The 23091-nt window shown below is 57.3% G+C and overlaps 9 protein-coding genes across 9 annotated transcripts; 4 read left to right on the forward strand and 5 right to left on the reverse strand.

Moving 5' to 3' along the window:
• Positions 1-267: 267 nt before the first annotated feature.
• MFIFM68171_06196 (uncharacterized protein) lies at positions 268-701 on the forward strand (the record flags this gene model as incomplete). Its single annotated transcript, XM_071061616.1, has 2 exons — positions 268-557; positions 671-701. 2 exons carry the CDS (start codon positions 268-270, stop codon positions 699-701), a joined length of 321 nt encoding a protein of 106 aa, XP_070917717.1.
• A 47-nt stretch (positions 702-748) lies between these two features.
• On the forward strand, positions 749-2663 carry MFIFM68171_06197 (Cytochrome c-like domain protein; the record flags this gene model as incomplete). Its single annotated transcript, XM_071061617.1, has 3 exons — positions 749-1283; positions 1349-1796; positions 1874-2663. The coding sequence occupies 3 exons, from the start codon at positions 749-751 to the stop codon at positions 2661-2663; spliced, it is 1773 nt and encodes a 590-aa protein (XP_070917718.1).
• Positions 2664-3732: 1069 nt separating this feature from the next.
• On the reverse strand, positions 3733-6118 carry PAB1 (Protein phosphatase PP2A regulatory subunit B; the record flags this gene model as incomplete). Its single annotated transcript, XM_071061618.1, has 2 exons — positions 3733-3892; positions 3945-6118. 2 exons carry the CDS (start codon positions 6116-6118, stop codon positions 3733-3735), a joined length of 2334 nt encoding a protein of 777 aa, XP_070917719.1.
• Positions 6119-7784: 1666 nt separating this feature from the next.
• Positions 7785-11467, forward strand: HUL5 (ubiquitin-protein ligase (E3); the record flags this gene model as incomplete). Its single annotated transcript, XM_071061619.1, has 4 exons — positions 7785-8272; positions 8330-8544; positions 8616-9066; positions 9118-11467. The coding sequence occupies 4 exons, from the start codon at positions 7785-7787 to the stop codon at positions 11465-11467; spliced, it is 3504 nt and encodes a 1167-aa protein (XP_070917720.1).
• A 179-nt stretch (positions 11468-11646) lies between these two features.
• On the reverse strand, positions 11647-13463 carry MFIFM68171_06200 (uncharacterized protein; the record flags this gene model as incomplete). The annotated part of the gene is made up of 5 exons (XM_071061620.1): positions 11647-11779; positions 11850-12035; positions 12114-12253; positions 12378-13274; positions 13347-13463. 5 exons carry the CDS (start codon positions 13461-13463, stop codon positions 11647-11649), a joined length of 1473 nt encoding a protein of 490 aa, XP_070917721.1.
• A 657-nt stretch (positions 13464-14120) lies between these two features.
• On the reverse strand, positions 14121-15570 carry MFIFM68171_06201 (uncharacterized protein; the record flags this gene model as incomplete). Its single annotated transcript, XM_071061621.1, has 6 exons — positions 14121-14302; positions 14366-14531; positions 14590-14670; positions 14742-14890; positions 14948-15270; positions 15323-15570. The coding sequence occupies 6 exons, from the start codon at positions 15568-15570 to the stop codon at positions 14121-14123; spliced, it is 1149 nt and encodes a 382-aa protein (XP_070917722.1).
• A 1037-nt stretch (positions 15571-16607) lies between these two features.
• Positions 16608-19483, forward strand: MFIFM68171_06202 (uncharacterized protein; the record flags this gene model as incomplete). Its single annotated transcript, XM_071061622.1, has 6 exons — positions 16608-16845; positions 16907-16939; positions 16996-17968; positions 18023-18135; positions 18186-18338; positions 18417-19483. 6 exons carry the CDS (start codon positions 16608-16610, stop codon positions 19481-19483), a joined length of 2577 nt encoding a protein of 858 aa, XP_070917723.1.
• A 157-nt stretch (positions 19484-19640) lies between these two features.
• Positions 19641-21203, reverse strand: RRD1 (Serine/threonine-protein phosphatase 2A activator 1; the record flags this gene model as incomplete). Its single annotated transcript, XM_071061623.1, has 3 exons — positions 19641-19828; positions 19889-20391; positions 20449-21203. The coding sequence occupies 3 exons, from the start codon at positions 21201-21203 to the stop codon at positions 19641-19643; spliced, it is 1446 nt and encodes a 481-aa protein (XP_070917724.1).
• Positions 21204-21713: 510 nt separating this feature from the next.
• On the reverse strand, positions 21714-22475 carry MFIFM68171_06204 (uncharacterized protein; the record flags this gene model as incomplete). Its single annotated transcript, XM_071061624.1, has 2 exons — positions 21714-22180; positions 22250-22475. The coding sequence occupies 2 exons, from the start codon at positions 22473-22475 to the stop codon at positions 21714-21716; spliced, it is 693 nt and encodes a 230-aa protein (XP_070917725.1).
• Positions 22476-23091: the final 616 nt, after the last annotated feature.

A 23091-nucleotide genomic window follows, 5' to 3' on the forward strand; every position in this document is an offset into this window, starting at 1 on the left:
GCCCTCTGTTGACATTGCGATGCGACTGTCTTTTGGGTATTGAACTGTCTGGACGCTTCGTAGCTGTTGAGAGGCAGAGAGTGAAAAGACGACCAAAAGGCGGCGTGAATCGCACCCAATCCCGGCTCAACCGCTTCCCCCCCCTTCCGACTCACACCGTCAACCCAAGCGGGCATCGCGCCGTACACCCGATCGGCCCCCTCCCTTGCGCCCATCGAAGCCGGCCGAATCTCTCTCGCGGGCGACGCCGCAACACCGTCCGATGTGATGCAGTCTCTCTTCACCGTTAACAACAACGTATCACTGATCAGCATCACTGTCGCCCCGAGCGCCTGGGTCGCTTCGCTCGTGCTGTCCTTGGTCTTCATCTTCCTGTATCTACCACCTCTGCCGTCAATCCGGTGGAGGTCACTATTCTTCAGACGACGCAAACAGCAACGAACATTCTCGCCCATCATAGAGGAGGACGAGGGGGACGAGGAGCTTCTAGAGGAGAAACCGTTTCGCCGACGACAGGTCGAGGACAAGCCGTTACCCCCGTTACTCACCGATTTCCCGTACGACATCATCACCAGCACGAGCACTATTGCCGCCAGTGGCAGCAGCAGCGGCAGCAGCGGCAACAGGAGCGGGAAGAAGGAAAAGCCAAATCGTAGGGAGCCGCCCCGAGGCAGCAGCAGCAGACGGAGCAGCGGTTCTAGCAGAGGCACCGCCGGCGGAGGAGGAGGAGGAGGAGGACCGGGAAATCATGGCGGAAACGACAGCGATAACCATGGGTCCTCTCGACCATCTCGACGCGTCACTGGACGACTTCGCGCCCTCGATTGGCAGCCCGCGCCTCCCGTTCGGGTACCCGTCAGCCCACTCGGGCTTCCGGAGCGACGACACGGCGAGCGAGGCTTCGGATTCGGGGGCTTCCGCCGGTGGCTACAGTCCTCCGGCCTGGAGGCGCCTCGGCAACGGCGACCGCAGCAGCGGCTTCTGGCGCAAGAGTGACAACCTGATGATGATGTACGACGATGTGGGGCGCTCGCGCGAGAGCAGTCCCGAGTACGAGAGCGCCGACGAAGGCGACGAGATCCTTGCGCAGGCCATCAGGACAAGGTTGCCGACGGGGAGCTTATCGCCCGAAAAGGAGCGCAGCCCGGAACCCGAGTATTATCCCGCCCAGCAGCATCTCATTGATGATGCAATCAATATCAAACAAGAAGATCTAGATGATCGTCTGGCATTGAGCGAGCTCAAAGATGGGATCCTCAAGTCGAAGGACGTTGCAGACAACTGTAAGTCAGAAGACTCCTTTGTCCGGCCGCTTCTCTTTCCCAAAACTCACAACATCCCCCACCAGACATTCGGTTCGCTGTCAGGGCAGAGGTCCAACACCGGACGGAGCCAATCGAGATGGCCATTAATTCCGTCCGCGGTGGATTCAGCGCCATGACGCGCTCTTGGATATCCATGCTCACCTCGTTTATGGTGGCCGTGCTGTCCTACGCGGCAATACGGTGGCTTTCGCAGCCCGCAGCGCTGCGGCCCGTCCCGGACTTGGTCAAGGTCGCCGCCGTCGCGCGCTCGCTCGAGCCCTTGATTTACTACTCGGAGAATGGGCTCCAGCAAGTTGGCGACCTGCAGGCGACGGGCGTCGCCGTCTGGGATCTTGGCGAGAGCGTGCGAAGCAGCAACATGACGTCGGCTCCGATCATTGTGAAGGAGCTGGACGAGCTCAGCGACAGCCTCAAGACGCTCGCCATTGAGCTGACAAAGTTCTTTGCCAACGTCGACGGGGATATCGACGGGTAGAGTTTCTCCTTTTCCTATCCTAACTTTCCTTTCTCCATACATTCTTCGTAAACTAACCTCCGCTCGCTACCAGCATCCTCATCGTAATGGACTGGGCCCGCCGCGAGCTCTCCCAAGTCCAACAACTGCCCCCTCTCCCGCTATCGTCCGCCTTCGACAACATCCACAATCTCCTCTCCAACGCGGGCATCCTCGAAGACCCGGTCACGGGGCAACCCACGCGGCTCGGCAGCCTCGCGACCTCCTTGTTCGGGCAGTCGACCCCGCAGCGCACCAAGCAGACGCTGCAGCGCACCTTCAACGAGTTCCTCACGGTGCTGGAAGACGCGGTAGCGTCGGAGCTGCAGCACTCGCTCGCGCTCTTCGCCCTGTTCGAGGCCATCGACCACCAGTTCCTCAACCTGGCGCGCACCGTGGTGCGCGAGGCGTCGCTGCAGGACGACCGGCACGCCGACCTCCTCTCGTCGCTCTGGACCCGCATCCTGGGCGCCAAGGCCAGCGAGGTGGCCAAGTACGAGCGCAACCGCCTGCTGCTGCAGAACGTCCGCGAGAAGACGGTCCGCAACAAGGGCATCCTCGTCGAGCACAACCACAAGCTCCTCGCCCTCAAGGCCAACCTCGAGGCCCTCCGCCGCAAGCTCGTCTCCCCCTTGGTCCGCAGCGTCAACAGCAGCACCCTGACCATCGAGGAGCAGATCCGCGGCCTAGAGGATGTGGGCCTGTACCTCGAGGGCGTGCGTACGCGGCAGAAGGGGAAGCTGTTGGAGATGCTCTATGGGAGCGGGAGTGGGAGCGGCAGCGGGAATGCGGCGAGAGTGGAGGGCAGTAGGAGGTTGGTTGCTGATGTTAAGGGCGGAAGGTGAGTTTTATTTTCTTTCCTTTTCTTTTTTTAATCCCTTTATCTCTTATCCCTCTTTTTTTCTCTCTTTTTTTTTTTGGTGCTTTTGGAGGCTCTTGTTGCTATGGTCTATTGAACGGATGGTGGCGTTGTCTGTTCCTTTTTCTCTCTCTCTTTCCTTTCTTTTCCTTTTATCACTAGGACTCGGATATCGGTGGTTACTGGTTATCAAGATGCAGGCGTGTGTGTCATTTGGAGCATGGGGCGGATTTTGTCGGCATCATTCGTACCTGCTGGAAGAATGAAAAGCGCGAGACGGTCGACGGCTTGGGTCATTCCGAACACCTCTTCGGATCCACGGAGTTGCGGTGCAACAGGAGTAGCTACGGACGCAGGTGTCGACGGGATGGAAGCATTGATTTGGTTGCGGACATAGGCAAAGTTATGGCATACAGTACAGTTCAGTATTATTCTAGCATAGGCAAAGAATACACCTCCAGTTACAAAATCATGAGTGGACAGCAATGGCTCACGGCACATTTTAAAGAACTTTTACTCTCTATTAGCTAGTGCTCCTGTTTGGGCTAACGCGTATCTAGCCCTGTCAAAGACAGGACGTTCTGCGATGGTCTCTGTAAGACCAGAAGGACTGGGTATTGCGCCATGCCGGGAAAGCCCGTTTCCGAAACCCCCGAGCAGAGTCGGCAGGCCACGCACTCCTGAGAACCGCAACCGTAAACGCCAAGTCGGCCGATATCATCCCACCGTGTCCGCCATCAGAGGACAAGATCCCCCCCCCCATCATAAGCAAGTCTATCAAATACATGAGCATGACGTAGCGATGCCATAGCAAGATGCCGTAATTCGTCGTCGGAGAGACATCGTGACTCCAAATAGAAATAAGCCAGATCCACCCGGTGCTGGCTCTCACCCGGCCCCCATCATCAGTCCGGATAGATCGTGCTGCTGCCAAGTCAAGCTGGTATCAAAACTTTTCCCGACCGACGAGAACCGAAAACGAAAAAATAAACCGCACACCGAAAGACATAGGTCATGAGATGCTGCAGCAGATCCCATACTGTGAGCCGCAGAACTTAAGCCTTCTCCTCAGGCTTCTCCTCCTTCTTGACCTTGTCGGCCTCAGCCTCAGCCTGGCCCTGGCCCTGGCCTTGACCCTGCTGCGACTTGATGTACTCATCGTAGACAGTCATAGCCTCGTTGACCTTCGCAACGAGAGCGGCCTCGTCCTCAAACCTGTGTCAAGTCAGCGACTATGCATCGTAACAAAGGACCGTAGCAGACTTACAGATTGACAAGCTCCTGATTGTCCATCTCCAACAGCATACCGGTAATCTTGCCGGCGAGCTCGGGCTGGAGGGCCTGGATCTTGGGGAATAGGTTCTCGCCAAGAATCTGCTTCTGCTGCTGCGGATTCTGGGTGGTCGCGAGCTGGGACTGCAGCAAGGCGCTGGCGTTCAACTCACCGGGCGCGCCAAGCTGGCCCGCAGGAGGCGCGCCGCCACGACCGGCAACGACGAAGTTGCCACCGCGGCTGGGGCCGCCACGACCACCCATGTTGCCATTCTGAGGCCTACCGTTCGGAGGATATCCAGGAATGCCAGGGCCGCCCATGCCCTGGGGAACAGGCATGCCCTGAAGGCCGCGACCGCCAGGGCCACCACGTCCGCCTTGAAGAGCAGCTGCCTGTTGCTGGACCTGCTGGATAGCGGCAAGGAACTGCGGGTTGTTGGGCTGGGGGTAGGCGCCAGGCGGGAATTGGCCGAGCGGGTAGATGGGCATCTGCTGAGGAGGCATGCCACCCCGACCGCCTTGCTGGGCATAAGGAGGGAACTGACCGGGACGGCCGCCCTGCACAGGGGGCATGCCAAGACCACCCTGGGGGAAGGGCATACCACGTCCACCTCCAGGAGGCATGAAGCCGGGCTGCTGGCCGGGAGCGTAATACACCGGCGTCTGCATGTATTGCTGAGGCAGGCCGGCTTGAGCGGCGGCCTGTTGCATGCGAAGCTGGTTGCGGGCTTGGATGCTAGCCTCGAGCTGGCTCTTACGGACGTCCTTGCGCTGGGCAAGCGCAACGTAGAGCGGCTTGCCGTTAATCATGCGCTGGTTCATCTCGGCGACAGCCTTGGTGGCGTCGTCGGGGTTGCTGAAGCACACGAAGCCGAAGCCCTTGCTCTTACCCAACCTCCGCTCAGTCTTCTTCTCGGCCTTCTTCTCGGCGGTCTCACCCTCGCTCTCCCGCTCACTCTCCTTTTTATTCTCCTTGTCCTTGCCCTCCTTCTCGTCGTCGCCAGATCCCTCGCCGATGGCCTCACGCATAACCTTGGCGGAGGTGATGGGACCGTACTCGGCGAACATCTGCCGCAGCTTGTCGTCGTCGACGTCGTCATCCAGATTCTTGATGTACAGGTTGACGCCTTGGTATTTGTTAGCTTTCTCAAGGCGGGCAGCCTCGTAAGACTTCCGGAGCTCCTCCTCGCGCTCGTGCTTCTTCTGTGCGCGGCCAACGTATAGGTCTTGGCCGCGGAACTCCTTGCCGTTGAGTTCCTCGACAGCCCTAGCGGCGCTGGTGTGAGTAGTGAAGTTGACGAAGCCGAAACCGCGGCTCTTGCCCTCGGCGTCGCGGGCAAGGGACGACGAGGTCACGTCGCCGAACTTCTCGAACAGCTCGCGGAAATCGTCGTCCGAAACCTCGAGGTTGATGTTCTTGACGTAGACGTTGGTGAAGTTGGCCTTCATCTCCTCGAACTTGCTCTGGCGGTCCTTCTTGGGGATGTGGTATCCAACGTAGACCTTCTTCTCGTTCAGGAGCATGCCGTTAACGTGCTTGATGGCCTGGGCAGCCGCCTCGTCGGTCTCGTAGTGCACGAAACCGTAGCCCTTCGAGTTGCCGTTCTCGTCCTGGGCGACCTTGCAGCTCAAGATGTTACCGAAAGCAGCAAAGGTATCGTGGAGCGCCTTGTTGTCGATAGCGACATCGAGGTTCTTGATGAATACGTTACCCTGGCCAGTCTTGCGCAGAGCAGGGTCCCGCTGGGACCACATGATGCGGCAAGGGCGGTTCTTAATCAGAGTGTAGTTGAGCTCCTCGAGCGCCTTCTCGCCATCTTGAGTCGAGTTGTAATTGACATAGGCATAACCGAGGGAGCGACGGGTGACGGCATCACGGCAGACGCGGATCGACGCGACTGAACCAATCTGGGAGAAGAGCTCGAAGAGCATGGCCTCGGTCACGGACGGGTCCAGCTCGCCGACGTAGAGCGAGGCCGAGGACTGGGGGTGAGGAGCAGCAGAGCTGGGGGTCGGGCCAGCGGTATCGGGATCCTCGCTCTGGTACTCGCCAGCAGCGACGTTGGTGTTGATGACAGGAGCATTGCGGTTGTCACCGCCGTTAAGGCTGGTGTTGCCGAGATCAGCGGCAAGCTGGTCGACAGCGCCGGGGGCAACGGGAGCAGCCATGTTGACAATGGGTTCTAGAAATTCAAACCGACGTCAGTTCGATGCGCCCGCAACCGGAAATCAGAAAGATTCTCGCAAGGCGACGTTGAATGCCCTCTACCGCAGCGACAAGCAGCTGCTCAATTGGCAAACTACGTACTGAATGCTCAAACTCCCAGGAGAGGGACCCAAGAGACGCGGGTGAGAAATACCGTGCGCAGAAAGAGCGACGGCAGACAAAGAGCGAGGCCTTGATGATAAAGCCTCGGTCGGTTTCTTTCTCGCGGAAAGGGCGGTAGGCTCGGATGGGAGAATGAAGTTGGTCTGCCTTCCAAGACGAGGCGTCGGGGTCGGAGGGGGTGGGTGGTTTTACTTTTTTTCCTTTTTTTTTTTTTTTTCTCCTCTCCTACTGGAGATTGATAGGTATAGGTTTTTTTGGTGGTTTTCAATTTTTTTTGGGTGAAATTTTAGAAGGGTTGCAGAAAAGAAGTAGATGAGAACAGAAACCAGGAACTGTGGTGTCGTACTGATCTGACTTCTTTCTGGAGGGGGTTTTGGAAAGAATCCGGGGATAAAGGGTTTTGATCGTTTGATGGAGGAAGGAAGAGGGCAAGATGGCACCTGCGGAGACAGATTTTTTTTTTCTTTTCTGCCACTTCACAGCAACCCACAAATCGGAAAATTATCGAATTAACCGAGTATGGTATCCCCTGGACCAGGACTTGGGCGACGACTCGTGCACATTTGTTGGTTAGAAGCCAAGGTACTGAGGCAATTTGCACAGTTATTCCGATTCTGTTTCAAGCTGGCGACTCTGGACACATTGCGATTGCAATGGTACTCTTCAAGTTGTCCTCAGATTATCGGGTCGGTCGCTAGCCGTCTCTGAACACGTTTTATCGATCGGTGAGCTCTACCCACGTTAGAAGCATGACGACCCGCGCCACTGGACCGCAAGGCATTTCAAGACAGCCACATTTTACGCTTTAAATGGCTAGTCGCTAGACGTGCGAAAAGCATCGCGCGATAAGGCACCATCATGAATGCCACTCGGGACAGGTCACCCAGCCGTTGTATTGTTACGATTTGTAATTCGGTGGCGTTATTCTTCTACTGGTTTCTGACGCCAGACAGCGCCACCAAGGGACCAAAGTGGCGGGGTTCCTTATCGTTATCAGCGGGGACCCCAAGAGCTGCTGACAGCTCCGGTCTCTGACGGCATGCGGAAGCCGCTGCCTCATCCCAGCCTGTGCAAGCAACCGTCGATGGCAGGTCGTATATGACAAAACCCAATGGTCCAATGCGAGCTAGGAACCTGCCGTTCGTGTACGGCGTAAATTATCTTTGATTATCAGGCCCCTTTCCGGTCGTTTCTGCCTCAGTGCCCGAGACATCGTGGGCACCAGGTACATTGCCATCGCTGGAGACCTTGTCCCAAAGCAGCGGGCACAGTGAACTTTCTGGAAGGCCAAGGTGGTGACCACAATACTCCTCCCAACGGAAACACAACCCACAATACTCTGACAGAATCCGCGGAACCTATCTGAGGCGATCGGCAATTAGTTTCCCTCCCACTTAAGACACTTTTGCGGCCAGAACTTCGCTGCAGAACGATTCCCATCGTCTTGTACCACGGTGCCCCTCCATCGTCGAATTTGAGCCCCTCGCCGCTAACATCCACAACGTCATGTTCCCAACCTTCACAGGAAGCTCGCGGAAGACGCGGAACGTTAATCTCAGCGGTCAGAAGGCGACAAACCCGTTTACCAGCACATCATGGGCGCCCAGCTCGGCCGTCGGGGCTTCCAAAACAGTGGCTCACGCGCAGGCCGAGCGGCAGCAGAGACAGCAAGAGAGGGAAAGGCTGAAGGCCGCCCGACACATCCAAAAATCATGGAGGGGCCATCGAGTACGGCGGACCCTAAGGGCTGAGCGCCGCCGTATCGTCGACCGACTGTATGAGGGGCAGGTATTCGTGGACGTAGTGCAGAGGACGGTGGAAGCGATCCCGCTGGTGCTGAGCGTGTACCAAGCCTCCAACCCTGATGACAATCGGCGACTGAGTTTGCTTGCGCACGACCTCCTCAAGACCAGGTTCACTGCGTTCGTTTCGGGGGCCATCGAGGCGCCTAGGTTGAACAAGCTGGCTGGTGTAGTGGTTGCTGCGCTTGAGAGGTAAAGCCCCCCCCTGGTCACAGCAGTCTCTCCAAATGCTGACTCCTGGCCAAACAGGATTCCCTATCTCGACTCCGCCTGTCCACAAGTTCAGATACTGTTAGAAACCGTCGTCGAGATCTCAAGAGCAAGGCCTCAATCGCTGCAGCCTGTACTAGGGCGCTACTACGGGATGCTGGGGAAATATTGCCGCAACCTGGGTCAGACCTCTCACTTACTAGACCTCATCCGGCACGCCGTAGTCACGCCGCTTCTCGCATCTAATGCACCCGGTATGTGGCCCATACCCTACCCGCTGAACTCGAGGTTGTTGCAGCAGAGCGTTTTGCTAACCGTGGCTTAGAGTCGTTTACTCGGGCGGCTTATTACGAATTCGCCTCTTCTTTCTTGACCCAGCCCGACTTGTTTCTCTTTGAGTCGAACGTAGACTCCTTTGCGGCCCACGTAGATATTAACCATCTATCCGATTCTCTCCTTGCCAGGTTGTCCGCAGAGGCCGGGACATCCGGGCCGCAGGAGGGTCTCATGTGGTTGCTTGCGCACTTTGTTGTCTTGCAAAAAACAAGGAAACAAGAGGTGTTACATTCGCGTTCTCTCAAGGCCTTGTATTCGCTCTTGTCGGCCATCTCGGATCAGGTCCGGGCGGGTTTTGCTCCTTCAGACATGAGGGACCCTGGTGAATCGGACGGCGTAGAGGAACTTGGCGGTCAAACACTCCCTCCATATGTCTCCGACAAGCTTGCTTCGCTGACTGATCGAGATGAGATTTCCCGTCTTCTCGAAAAGTTCACCTCGTAAGTGCCTAAAACTAACCACTTCTAGCCGCGACCTACTAACAAGACCAGGGCACGCGGGATCACGTCTGGGTCGGAACTTGAAGACGCAGCCTCCCTCGCCGGCTACGTTCTCACGTTGGTGTATTGTTTCCCGACTTTGAGTGACGATGTTCGGATGCGCCTGTATCTTGCGGATATCCCCACCCGCCACGGCTCAGTTCCCGCCGTTAAATTCTTTTGGAATGCCTCGAGCAAGACATCTGCCTTCTCTAGCATTGTCTCGGACGGAGACACGGCCCTCGTCATCCTCCGGCAGAGACACTCTTCGGGACTCGCCGCGGCCTCCGAAGCCGAGTCCCCATGGCACCGGGAATGGCGGACGATCCTTCTTTTTCTCGAGCTCTATGTTTTTGTCCTCCGACTGACGGATGACGACGATTTCTTTAGCGGCCTGGGTTCAGGAGCAAGCTTTGGGGGTTCAGGCTCACGTTTGCGCTCAAGCTGCCTGCACCTGGGGGACTTGAAGCGTCTCACTCTCTTTCTTAAACATCTCGGCTTCACGCTTTACTACCACTCCACCGAGCTTCTGGGATCGACAACCGGCGCCGCCGATGCATCAAATTCCTTTGATGGCGTCTTGACATCTTCCTCTCGACCTAGAAGCCGGGCTGGTGGCAGCCACGCCTCGGCGGCCCCAAGATTCGTTCTTACCGCAGGGGTTGGTTTTGATGCGTTCAGAAGCCTGGTTTCCACTGCCATGAGGATGATTTACGAGCGTGATTCTCGACGCCAGTTTCTTCCCCACCAGCATTGGCTCATGACGTCAAAATTTGACATGGAAGGGTTTCTCTCCGCTGTTGTTCTCGAGGAACAGAGGCAGCATGAGCTCGCCGAGTCTGGGGACGAAGACGAAGGAGATGGGTCAGACCCGGATGAACGCCTTAGTTTCACGCTACAAGGTCAGAGGCGATCTCGGCAAGCACAGCTGGAAAAAATCAGGGTGATGCGGAAGCGAGATGCCCGAGAGAGGCTGAGGGCAGCTACTGCCCCCAAGCTCGAAGTCCTGCGAAACATGCCGTTTGTCATCCCTTTTGACATGCGCGTCCAAATCTTCCGGCAATTCGTCCACCTTGATAAGCACCGAAGAAGGGGAGGCAACATTGACCCGGACAGATGGCGATTATGGCTTCTCGCCCAGCACGGCGGCCTATCACCCGACGGAGGTAGAGACGTCCTCAGTCGGCATAAAGCACGTATAAAGAGAGGACGGCTTTTCTCGGATGCCATGGACGCGTTTTGGGACCTGGGTGAAGGGTTGAAGGAGCCGATACAGATATCGTTCGTGGATGAGTTTGGGATGGAGGAAGCTGGGATAGACGGGGGCGGCGTGACCAAAGAGTTTCTTACTAGCGTGACAACCGAAGCATTCACTCAGGATCAGAGGCTCTTCGTTACCAACAGCAAGAACGCGTATTACCCAAACCCTCGGGCCTTGGATCAGCAGAAGAATGTGCTCCGGGAGGCCGGGGTCCAGGAAGATTCAGACGTGTGGCGGGAGAGCATTACCGATCTGCTGCACCAATACGAGTTCCTAGGACGAGTTATCGGAAAGTGCCTGTACGAGGGTATCCTCATCGACATTGTCTTTGCAGGCTTCTTCCTCCTCAAGTGGGCCTCCTCTGGCGTGGATACCTACCGCGCCAACATCAACGACCTCCGCGAGTTGGACGAGGAGCTGTACCAGGGTATGCTACACCTGAAGGATTACCCCGACGTCAGCGACCTGTCGCTGGATTTTACCATTACCGATCAAGTGTCACTGCCAAACGAACCAGTCCGCACCGTGACGCACAACCTCGTCCCCAACGGCGAGAATGTGGCCGTAACCAACGAAAACCGCCCGCTCTACATCAGCTACGTGGCGCGCCACCGGTTGGTGGCGCAGCCCTACGCGCAGACGCGCGCGTTCCTTCGCGGTCTGGGTATGATCATCGACCCGGCGTGGCTAAGCATGTTCAACCAGAACGAGTTACAGCGGCTGGTAGGCGGCGATAGCTCCGAGATTGATGTCGAGGACCTGCGCCGGCACACGGTGTACAGCGGCGTGTACGCAATCGGCGACGACGGCCAGGAGCACCCGACGGTCCGGCTCTTCTGGGAGGTAATGCACGACCTAGAGGACCACGAGCGCCGCGACGTGCTCAAGTACGTTACGAGCACGCCGCGCGGTCCACTGTTGGGATTTAGCCAGCTCAGGCCGCCGTTCAGCATCAGGGATGGAGGGACGGATCAGGACAGATTGCCCAGCGCGAGCACGTGCGTGAACCTCTTGAAGCTACCGCAGTATACGAGTGCTGCAGTGCTGAAAAGCAAGTTGTTGTATGCGGTTACCAGCGGGGCTGGGTTTGATTTGAGCTGAGGAGGGGATGTGTTTGGGATTGGGTGACAGGCTTTTATGAGAAACGACGGGAACATAAAACAGGGCTTAGACTTAACATAATGCAGTCGAGCTTGCCAATTCATGAGAAGCGATCGGTTCAAGGTAGTATTCTAACCGACGTCACGGCGCCATTCTCCGGCGAGCTTGGTCTTTGTCTATCAAAGCACGAGTCCTGATCCAGACCTAGCCTCCTGGTTGGTACTTGGCTGGTAACTCAATCCCAAAAGATGGGGTTTCCTCTCGTTCAAATCGAGAATCATCTGCCCAAACAACCCATTTGCCCACGAGAACCTGCCGCACCTCGCCGTCAGAACCTCTCCGGGCCAGGTTTCAGAAACGGAAGAAAAGGAGGACCGCTCACCAATGCCGAGTCCATACCGACTCACTATGCGTGTTCACCGACTCGTGCATTAGACCATAGCCGTCGGTTGACGACAGAAGTTGTTTGAGCGATGAGACAATCTCGTCGTCGTTATCGCTCGTCAGAATGCGTACGATTAGGCCCATCGGCCAGGCCATGCCCGGTCCGATGTGGGGACCGCCGGTTCTGATATACTGTTAGGGATGGAGCGGAGGGGGAGGGGAGTGGTAGTAGTAGTAGAAGTCGTAATGGCCGCAAACTTACGAGTTCAGCACCGGGCCCCACATGTAATAGGGGTTATCCTCGCTGAGCACAAACCGACGTGTGTTCTGGTAGATGGGGTCGTCACGGTCGACGTAGCCGAAAAGGGGTGCGCTGAGGAGCGAGGGGATGTTGGCGTCGTCCTAGGAGCGAGTGAGAGCCTGGTGTCAGCTTTTTTTTGGTTTCTCTTTTCAACTCTTCCTTCCTTCCTTTTATCCCAACCAAACCAACTACATATCCGGGGGAGGGGAAAGGTGCTTAACCAACCATCAACCCAGCCCCGCCATAGCCATCCACCTCGTACGCGTACACCCGCCCATACCCGCGATGGTCCACCCTCCCGTACCTCTCCACCCCCTTCCTGATCCCCTCGGCGAGGCCTCTCATCCTCTTCGCCAACCCTCTTGCATCCCCTCCGACCGCCTCCACGATCCCCGCGCACGCGGAGAGGTATCGGCTGAACATCATGTTGGCGGGCACGAACAGCTGGTAGATGCAGGCATCATCGCTGGGGCGGAAGGCGCTGCGCACCATGCCCGTGCCGCCCTTGACGGGGTTCCCCGCGCCGCCGTTGGCGAGGGTCTCGGTGGCCGTCGAGGTGTAGCGCTGGAACTGGTAGGGCGGGAGCGCGACGCTGCCGTCGCGGTTGTAGGTGCCCCCCAGGAGCTCGGTGGCGGTCTCGACGATGGTGCGGATCGCCGCGAGGAAGCTGCTGTTGCCGTTGCCGCTGCTGCCGCCGCCCGCCCGCCCGAAGAAGGCCGTGTCGCCGGTCGCGCTATGGTAGGTGGCGCACAGCTGCAGGAAGGACGCCAGCGAGTCGAGCTCGTATTTGCACTCGAAGACGGTGCTGGTGTTGGACTGCGAAATGGACCCCGTGGAGAAGGGATCCGGCTGCGGGATCGGCGGCATGACGTAGTCGGATGTGCCAGACGTGAGGAAGGGGGCTGTCGCCGGGGCCAGGTCGGCTTCGGGTGGCGCGTGGAAGGCGTTGCAGTGCGGCGCGGCGAGGATGTAGCGGGCTTGGAGGTGGATGGCGCCGCGGAAGAGAGAGGCGAGAGACGAAGCCGAGGCGTTGGGCTTGAGCAGAGAGGCGTAGCTTTGCAGTTGGTGAGCGCTGTCACGCAGCCACATGGCCGGGATGTCGCCCGTCGTTATGAATGTGAGCTGTATGCGAGGGTGAGTGAGGGTTTGACTTGGGAGGAATCTACCAGTCTTTATTGGGGGGGGGGGTCATGCCTCTTCATCTTCGCTGCCATGGGCCATTCCTTTCCAGGTGATGGCTGTATCGAGGGTATTTGGGAAGCAGTTCTCGAACAGACGGAACAGATCCGGATCTTTTATGACCTTCTTCATGTTGAGGATAGTCTCCTCGACCTCGGAGAGGTTGAATGTGCGACATGCCGGGGCAGGCCTCTGGTAGGACAGCTGGAACCTCCCTGTCGAACGAGGCTCATGATAAGTGGATGAATGCCCAGAGTAATCCGGGCAGCTCAATTCAGGTTCTAGCGTTACTTGTGCCGGCCCTTTGATGGCCCAGGACAAGGGGATGCCCTGCAGCCACAACAACGACCTCATCGTTGCTCTAGGGCTCTGCGGCGCTCGGGTTCATCGGGCTAACATTAGGAACTGTATAATTTGGACAAGGCTCCGACGAGGAATGAAGTCTATTCTGCTTTCTTCACGATCCAGGAACGCAGGCTCTATAGCTACCCGGCTACGGATTGCCGGTCATGCAACGACACCGGAACATATTCTGCCGCCGGCCGTGACAGAAATACCCGATTGAGTCGTGATGGCAGGGCCCGGGTATTGTACCTATATGCAGGGTCGTATGCGTCCCACCTGTTGTGGTTGCAATGGTTGCCACCAAGGGTCCTCAAAGTCGGTTCTCCATTTCGAGTTCTTGGGTCTCTCCCCGGGAAAGGAAAAGAAGCCCTTGGCACACTTTTTATGGAGTCTCAACATTTCTGCAATCCACTATCTTTGCACCCCGTATCAGAATAGTTGCACCTACTTGCTATTAAACCACGGATCCTGTAGAAGTTCTTTTGCAGTTTTACGATCCTCCGGGCGCCACTGCAGCATTCCCCTCACGAAAGCCAGGGACGCCTCCTTGTTCTTACCTTCAAGGTTCTCCCCCGAACTCTCCAAACTTGTGCCTTGCAGTATTTGGACGTCGGCTTTCCAATGCCCTGCAGGTAAGGGTTAATGGCAAGGGAGCCCCAACACAGCAAATAGAGGACAGAACTCCTTACCGTCTTCAGAAAAGAATCCCTTGCTCCTTACACCCCGCCGGATCAAATCGAGCGGCGGTGGGCCCAGCATCCCAATGACCTCCGCAAGATGAGCGCGGGTCGAGTAACCTTTCCCGTCTGGGTCATTGCCGTAGAAGAGATGCTTCCCCTCGAAGATATCCCAAATCTAACGTAGAGCAGGTTAATCATTTTGCTTTTTCTAAAAGAGAGAGAGGCAAACCAACCATGGCCCCGACATTCCATATATCTACCGGATAGCTCCACGCTGCGTTCAACATCACTTCTGGCGATCTATATGTGCTCGGCTGCGCGTCGTGATTTCGTTTCTGATCCCCCCGGACAGCGGCGCCAAATCGCTCAGAACCACGTGGCCGACCTGCTTGGGCAATTGGAACCGTCGAGAGGCGTATATTGGGGCGCTGTTGGTGAGTTTACACGGAGAGGGATTCTCTAGCTCAGCCTTGGTAAACGCTTCTAGGATTTGCTTGTCTACTATCTCTATCAAGATGTTGTCGGCCTTCAGATCTATGACCAATTTGTTAGAAATCGTTGAAAACGGGAATACGGCGACTGGCTGCGTACCTGTGTGAACGAGCTTGCATTCCGTGTGAAGGTAGTCAAGCGCAAGAAAGAGTTCCCTCAGTCCGGCCTTCAGCAGCTCCTCTGTAAACCGGTTGATCGGGTTTCGGCGCGTAAGATCCTTCCAACTATCCCACATGGGCTTCTGGACAAGGCAGGCATGCTTGCCCTTGGGATGGTGGAGCGCGAAGCTACCCACGGCTGATCGAACATGGCGGTAGCCTGCATGTGAAGGGTTGACCCTACTTAGGTAGCTGCATGTCTCAATCTCTCCCGTACTTCCCCCGCCCCGCGTGTAGATTTTCAATGCTACATGTTCATGATCTCTGGACACGCCACGTTAGTCATGCACGAGCACAATAATTCCGGTGTGCTCACTCTAGGTTGCGGGCCAGCCACACAGTCGACGTGCTTCCAAAGCCCAGCTTGCCCAGTATCTGGTACTTGGAGCCATATACATCCCCAATATCCACAGGGTAGTATTGACCCGCTTTGAACTCGTCAAACTGCTCTTCCTCGAAGATAGTGCGCTGGGGCACAACCCCGAAGCCAGCGGACGGAAACCGCAGGGGTGTCAACGGCGCGCTGCGAGTCAGGGTTTTTGCCCACTTGAAAAGAGAGGCCATGCCTACAATTTCACGCTGAAGCGCGACTTCCGTTCTCAGTTGCCGTCGATGGATAATGGAATAGCCGGGACACCATGTAGCTGAACATTGAGGTGAGGCTTCGCGCCGGCTCGTATAGCGTTGGTAATGTGACCCTAAAGCTATTGTCGTTGGACTGTAAAAAGCTGGCAATAATCCTGGCTGAGGCGCCCACTGTCTTTGCCCTTACGGATTGTCGTCTGATTCCACAACTTCACATTGTTGCCTTCCAAGCAACAGATAGGGGTTCGAGCTCTTGGTCGCCGCGCCGGTGCAGAAAAGCTGCGATGTTGCTGTATGTACTGTACTGCAAGTTGCTACAGTATTACACTGTGCAACGGCAGCCATTTTCTGCCATGTAGTGATGGCTGCCTCCAAGAATTAGCGCTATCTGCGTCCGTGTATTACGCATACAGTGAGCTACCTTACTCAGTACTTTGTGCTCTCAGTTCTTCCCTCCTTGTCATTGTCAACAGTTATTGTGCCAATCGCCCGCGCAACGCGGTCGACAAGTGGGTATGGCCACCCGTACGTAGCATGGTATAGTACTGTACAACCGGCAAACGGCAAGCGGATGGTCGAATCAGTCTTGGACGGGATCTCCAAGTCCGCTTCAGAACGACCTTCGCCTACAACATCGGGCCAATCGGCATCTCAACACGGCCTGTGGGGTACAGCCCTGGCAGGCTTGGCATCAATACTGACGCTTCAGGGACCCTGTAACGAACCACTACTGCTACTATGTACGGCACATTGTCTTGGCACCCGGCCGTCTCGTCCCCCCACCGGGTTTCAAAGCTGGCCTTTCAGAACCTCATGAGCCATAAGTTGAAAGCACATTCGACGTTCCAAATCACGGGTTGATCGTTTGTAACCGTCGAGCCCAGGAACCAGCACAACGCCTGGTCCAATGAATCATGCAGCTCTCGGAATAACAATAGCATGAGGGAACCGCAACAGGATCGCTCAGAAGTCGTCGCGCCCGGCGCCAGATCGCTCGGGTCAACAGGAAACAAACAATGAAGTCTGAAGGCTCGCCATACCGCAAGGCAGCCATGGCGGCGCCAGTGCGGCTCAGGAGTGTTCCGCGCATAAGCCGCGTCTTGGTGTTTGCCTTCACCTGCGTTGGCTTCATCTTCCTCCTCTCAAGACTCGACTCGGGTCTGAGCGGGAGTCTGTCGTTTCGTGGTGGCCACAGCGGGCCGAGATACGATGTTCTGGAGTATATCGACCCCTTAATCGGAACGACCAATGGAGGTGAGCCGCTCTCCACAGCCATAGTTGGAAGATGGCAAGAAGCTGACAGAGCACCGGACAGGCCATGTCTTTGCTGGCGCGACGTTGCCATATGGTAAGTCGCCTTCATCAATCGCGACTTGGTACGATTATCTTGCTGACGGGCCGTAGGAATGGCCAAGGCCGTTGCCGACACCAACAGCGCGGCTGAGAACGCCGCCGGCTTTGTGTCGGACAACGCTCAAATCATCGGCTTCTCGCACATGCACGACTCAGGCACCGGTGGCCAGCCGTCGCTGGGCAACTTCCCCTTGTTTGTCCATCCAGGCTGCCCAGACGACAACTTCGCCAAATGTTCCTACACAGTCATGGACCGGCCGACGAACCGTGTCCGGGGCTCCGCTTATGCCGCCCCGGGATACTTTCGCATCAACCTGACCAACACGGTGCAGGCCGAGATGACCACCACCGAGCGCACGGCCCTGTACCGCTTTACCTTCGACGGCAACGACACCGTCACCGTCGTCAGCACCGATGACGATCCCCCCCAGTACAACGTGCCCTACTCCCCTCTCATCCTGGTCGACCTCGTCGACCTGATGAACAGTCGCAGCATTGGTGGAATCCAAGTCTACGAGGACTCTGGCCGCATTATCGGCGAGGGCCGCTACGCCCCATCTTTTGGGTCTGGCAAGTACCAGGCCTTCTTCTGCGCTGACTTCAGAGGCGCCGCGATTCGCAAGACGGGCACCTTCAAGACCAACACTGCCAGCGAGGAGCCGAAGTGGTTGGACGGCGTCGGTCAAGGCTATGAGCTCCCCACGGGGTCTGCCGGAGCGTGGATCCAATTTGAGAAACCCCCAACCAATTCGATCCTGGCTAGAGTCGGATTATCGTTCATGAGCGTAGATAAGGCGTGTGAGAATGCCGAGGCCGAGATCGCCGATTTCCACTTCGAGAGGGTTGAAAGTCGCTCGAGAAATGCATGGCGGGAAAAGCTGGCGGCCATTGAGATTGACCCCACGGGGGTTAGTGAGGAGTTGCAGACCACCTTTTGGTCGGGCTTGTACCGCACCTTACTCTCGCCTCAAAACTATACCGGCGAGAACCCGTTGTGGAATTCGACTGAGCCGTATTTCGACTCGTAGGTTGTCCGTCTGGGAGCGTTTGGGTTGACCGGTTTGCTGACGTGGCCAAGCTTCTACTGCATTTGGGATTCGTTCCGAGCACAGCATCCACTGCTGACCATCATTGACCCCGTTGCCCAGACCGACATGGTGCGGGCATTGATCGATATCTACAGACACGAAGGTTGTATTCTCCATGACGATCCGGAAGCAGATTTGGCTGACTGCCACCAGGGAAACTACCTGACTGCCGGATGAGTTTCTGCAAGGGCTATACACAGGGGGGGTCCAACGCCGACGTGGTGATAGCTGATGCCTTTGTCAAGAACCTCAGAGATGGCATAGACTGGGATGCGGCTTATGAGGCCGTTGTCTCGGACGCAGAAGGTATGGGCGGCAGTTACCCTTTTTTTTTTTCTTTTTTTTTTTTTTTCTTTAGCATCCATATCCCTAACAGCTCAACAGAGGAACCAATCAACTGGGGTCTTGAAGGACGTGGCAATCTCGTCAGCTGGCACGCGGTAGGCTTCATTCCCTGGGACGACATCGACCGCAACGGCACCGGCCCGACGAGCCGCACCGTCAGCCGCGGCGTCGAGTACGCCTACGAAGACTTTTGCATCTCCCTCCTCGCCCAGGGGCTGGGCCACTCGGACGACGCAGCCAAGTACCGCCTCCGCGGCAGCAACTGGCGCAACTACTGGAATGCGGACCAGCGCGACCTGTACCGCGACGAGGCGGGCGAGGTCCAGCAGACGTCCTTCAAGGGCTTCATGCAGCCGCGCCAGGTGAACGGCACGTTCCGGTACCAGAACACGCGCGCCTGCTCCCCGATCCATCGCCAGCACGCGTGTTACTACGACACGGGGCTCGACACGTACGAGGGCAGCCCCTGGCTGTACAGCTTCTTCGCGCCGCAGGACATGGCGACGCTAATCCGGCTGATGGGCGGGCCCGCCGAGTTCGTCCGCCGCCTCACCTACTTCCACGAGAGCGGCATCTCGTACATGGGCAACGAGCAGGGCTTCCTGCCCGTCTTCCAGTTCCACTACGCCGCCCGCCCCGCCCTGAGCAGCCTGTGGGCCCACCGCTACATCCCCAGCCTGTTCAACGCCAGTGTCAACGGCATCCCCGGCAACGACGACTGCGCCATGGGCGCCTTCAGCGCCTTCGCCATGATGGGCTTCTTCCCCGTGGCCGGCCAGGACGTGTACCTGCTCACCCCGCCCTTCTTCCCTGAGGTGAGGCTCAAGGCCAAGGAGAAGGGGCGGTGGGCGGTGATTCGGGTCAGGAATTTTGACCCAGCCGGGGAGAGGATCTATATCAAGAGCGCGAGGCTCAATGGGAAGGAGTACACCAAGAATTGGATAACGCACGAATTATTCATCAAAGGCGGGGTGTTGGAGTTGGAGGTGTCGGAAGAAGAAGGGAGCTGGGGGACGAGGGACGAGGACCTGCCGCCAAGTCATCCCGTTCCCGAGTGGCAGGAGCCGATGTTTACCGGCCATGAGAAAGGGCGGTGGGATACTTGATAGAGGAGTTTCAGTTTTATACACGCATCAATGAGAGATGAGCTTCAAGCACACCAAGCGCCTTTGCATTTGCGAGAGTCGACCTCTCGTAACTGGGTATCGCGTCTTGATTTAAACAAACTTTTCGTTCACGTCGTGATTACGGGGCTGAGCACACTTAGTCCCTGGCCCACGGCGCTTTTGTAACAGAAAACTGATTATTCGCCCTCCCCGGTACGCCCCGCGGAAACGAGGTTGGCGGGGGCGGCCCGGTATTCGGAACCCCTCCCCGCGGCGGTGTCGGCTCGCTATTCGTCCCAGCCCACGGTGCCCGGGAATACGGAATTCCCGGCCCCGTCGACGGCCCTGCAAAAGGTGCCGTGGACCCCGATCCAGTTCCAGCCCCGGGTTGAGAGCCTGCCGCACCGCCGGCGGGCGGTTGGTTAGCCATATGCATAGACGGCGTCGGCGGTGCGGCGTCGGGGTCCTTGTCCCACGAGAACAGTGACCCAAAGGGAAAGTGCTGCACCACGGGGAACTTGGAGAGCACCTCGGCATTGAACATCTTAATCATGCCCTTGTTGATCTTGCCCCAGCCGTCCTGTATGCCCGAGACGTCGTACAGGATGGGACTGTGTTCCCAAAAGGGGCCCTTCTTGACGTCGTTGATGAAGCCGATAGCGGAGAAGTACATGTTGGAGCCACGGTAGAGGTCGACCGTGGCGGGCTTGACCACCTCCGAGGGTTTGGGGGCGCCAGGGGCGGAGCCCTCCAGCGGCATCGGCTCGGAGCCCGTGATGGGCCGTGTGAGTTGCGCTGAGCCAAAGATATACGGCAGGAAGGAGTGGTCGTCGAGACCCCATACCCCGTGAGACCCGGCCGGTTCGAGGTTGTACGTGAGGATCAGCCGGCGGACGACTCTGAGATATCTGCCCACCAAGTCAGCACCTCGCCTTCTCTCAACCTTTTCAAATACGTCCACTTACGGCTCAAAAACACCCAACACCACCGCCCTCTCCACCTCCCCATCCCCCGGGCCCTCCGTCTCGCCACGAAAAACGCCCAACTTCCACAGCCCCCCCAGGAAAGCCAAGAAGCTCAGCTCGTGCCCCGTCCCGTAATCCAGCCGCTGCGCGCTCCCAAACCCTCCCAGGAAATACGCCTGCACCTCCTCTATCGCCCCTTCCCCCCACCGCCAATCATCCCCCAAACAACCCCGTAACAACTCCCCCACCCTCTCCTCCAGTAAGCCAAACCAGCGCCGGAATGCTACGTTCCCGAACCGCCGGGGCCCCGCCTCGGGCGGCGCCGCGTCGATCAGCGCCTCCACCTGGCTCAGCATGTCCCTGAGGCGGAGGACGACGGGGGGTTCGTTGGGGCGCGGGGAGTCGAGGGGGAAGGATCGGATTCGGGTTTGGGGTTTGGATCGTACTGTCCTGCTGGTGGTGGTGGTGGCAGCGGTGGTGACAGCGTCAGTGGAGGAGGCGGACGAGGGGGGGAGTCTGCGTGGGCAGAGAGCGCGGTTAAGCTGGTAGATGAAGGTGCAGATATCGCGGTAGGCGAGGGAGGTGAGGAAGTGGGCGAGGTCGGCGCCCGTGTTGATGCATTTCTGCGGAGGGCAGAAGCGGCGGGTTTGGGAGGAGGAAGGTGAGAGGATGGCTAATTGTGGGAGGTCGGCGGAGGTGGAGGACGATGTTGATGATGGGGTGGGTGTTGCTGTTGGTGCGGGCGGAGGGTCCATTGTCGGATTGTTGTGCCGTGGTCCAAGGAGGTGCGGTGATTGTTCGGCTGGATATTTGGCTAGGTGCGAGTAATGGGGATTTTCCGTACGAGGTTGGATTTCGAAGCGGGTCGTTGGAGGTGTTGGTTGCAAAGTGGAAGCTTTGGGAAGGGATGGAACAGCGAGCGGGGTACAAGATACCTTGCGATTGGGGAAATCGACCCCGCTGTCGTCATCGTGGGGTAACCTAGGCGGACGGAAGCCACTATATGTTTACCTGTACAGTACTTGGGTCCTGTACATTAGTGAAAGTCTGCATGAGAGGCGAGGTCGTCTATTCTGTACATACCTTAGCCCTAGTTCCTTGGGCCCCGGGTTGCATGGGGGAACAAACATTCGAGCACGCTCACGTTCCAACCTTCAAGTCTTGCTCTCCATGAGAGAAGGGACTAACTCGTCACGGAGCTTACGTTTAACAGTTATTCTTCAAACCTCCCCCTCCCACCGTCTAATACCTCCCGACATCGTACTTCACTCCTCTCCTTCCCTTTCCCTCCTCCCCTGCCAAAACCCCCTCCCATAACTCACGAGGACCTCCTCCCCCGTTGCAATCCCCACAACCCTCGCCTTTCCCACAGCCCTCTTCCCAGCCGGCAGCACGTAAACTGCCATGCACTTCTCCCCCGTCCTCGCATCCCAGACGACCCGAAATTCGGCATTCGCTCTCTTCGCCCCGGGGACCCCGCGATAGTCGTTGACGAACCTCGCCTCGTTTCCCATGCGCGCAGCGTCCACGGCCACGTCGGCATCCCGATCCAGCCAGAGGTCGTAGTCTGATTTAGCATAGTCGTAATCATTGCCACCGTCATTGCCGGTGTATGCACGCCCGAGGCCGAAGGGCGCGGTGCCAATGTGCACCTCGCCCAGGTATGGTAGGATTAGCTCGCCCGGGCGTAGATCGCGGGTCGCAAAGAGGCCCGCTTGGCCGTGGGCGGGGTCTTTTAGTTCCGGGTTTGTTAGACTTACTGCACTTGTAGAGATTTAGTTATTAGGAGGTGGAGACGTACGGTTCGGGTCGGTGATCGGGGTGATGCAGACAGCCGGACATGGGCCCGGCTTGAGACGACGGGGTATCTCTGGGATTGGGTCAAATGGGTCGGGCCGTGTGCGGATACCGGCGATGTGGGCAGCGGTGAGATGCGGTGAGTACCGGGGTGTCGTGAGGTAGGGTAGGTGGGCTGGCCAGTTTCTTGGGAGCGGAGCTGTGGCTTCGGCGTTGGATTTGTCGCCCATTTTCAGGCTATTGTGGGCTGACCAAGGCCGTGTGGATGGTAAATTTCTCACTTATAGGAGGAAAGGACAGGAAGGCTTTATTTCCTTGTCCGGGTAGCTTGGTGGAATAGGAGGTTGCTGGTCTATTCGTTGCTTGAATGTCTAGATCCGGTAAGGGCTGCGTTCAACCAGCAAAGAAAACGAACCGTGGTTCTCGCCGGGATTTTACCGACTCTGGGCCCTGCTGGCCTGCCTTGCAAGGCAACTAATAATGTATTTCCCATTCCTATCCATCATATCGAAAAGGAGGTAACAGGTAAGGATTTGTCTCGCCTCTGACAGTGTCGAAGAGCAATTTCCTGGCCAGGGCTAGCCCTTCGCCGTCTAACCCCCCTATTTGACTCCCGAAGGACAAGTCCCTCATCAAGAACTTCAGTCCGTCGTCAACAAAAAACCTTTATATAATCCCTCATCGCGCTCCTCATCCGACACAAAGGACTGTTAACGTTGAGGCGTTGTTGACGTTGAGATGCTATTTACATGGACAAGCTCTACAGTTACAGATCCGTCGTTGACTATTATATCAGTTGAGGCTGTTGGTAGCATCTGCATGATCAAGTGTCGAGGTGTCCTGCAG

This window comes from Madurella fahalii, assembly GCF_045866475.1.
Source record: "Madurella fahalii IFM 68171 DNA, scaffold_3, whole genome shotgun sequence".
In the NCBI taxonomy this organism is placed as follows: Eukaryota; Fungi; Ascomycota; class Sordariomycetes; order Sordariales; genus Madurella; species Madurella fahalii.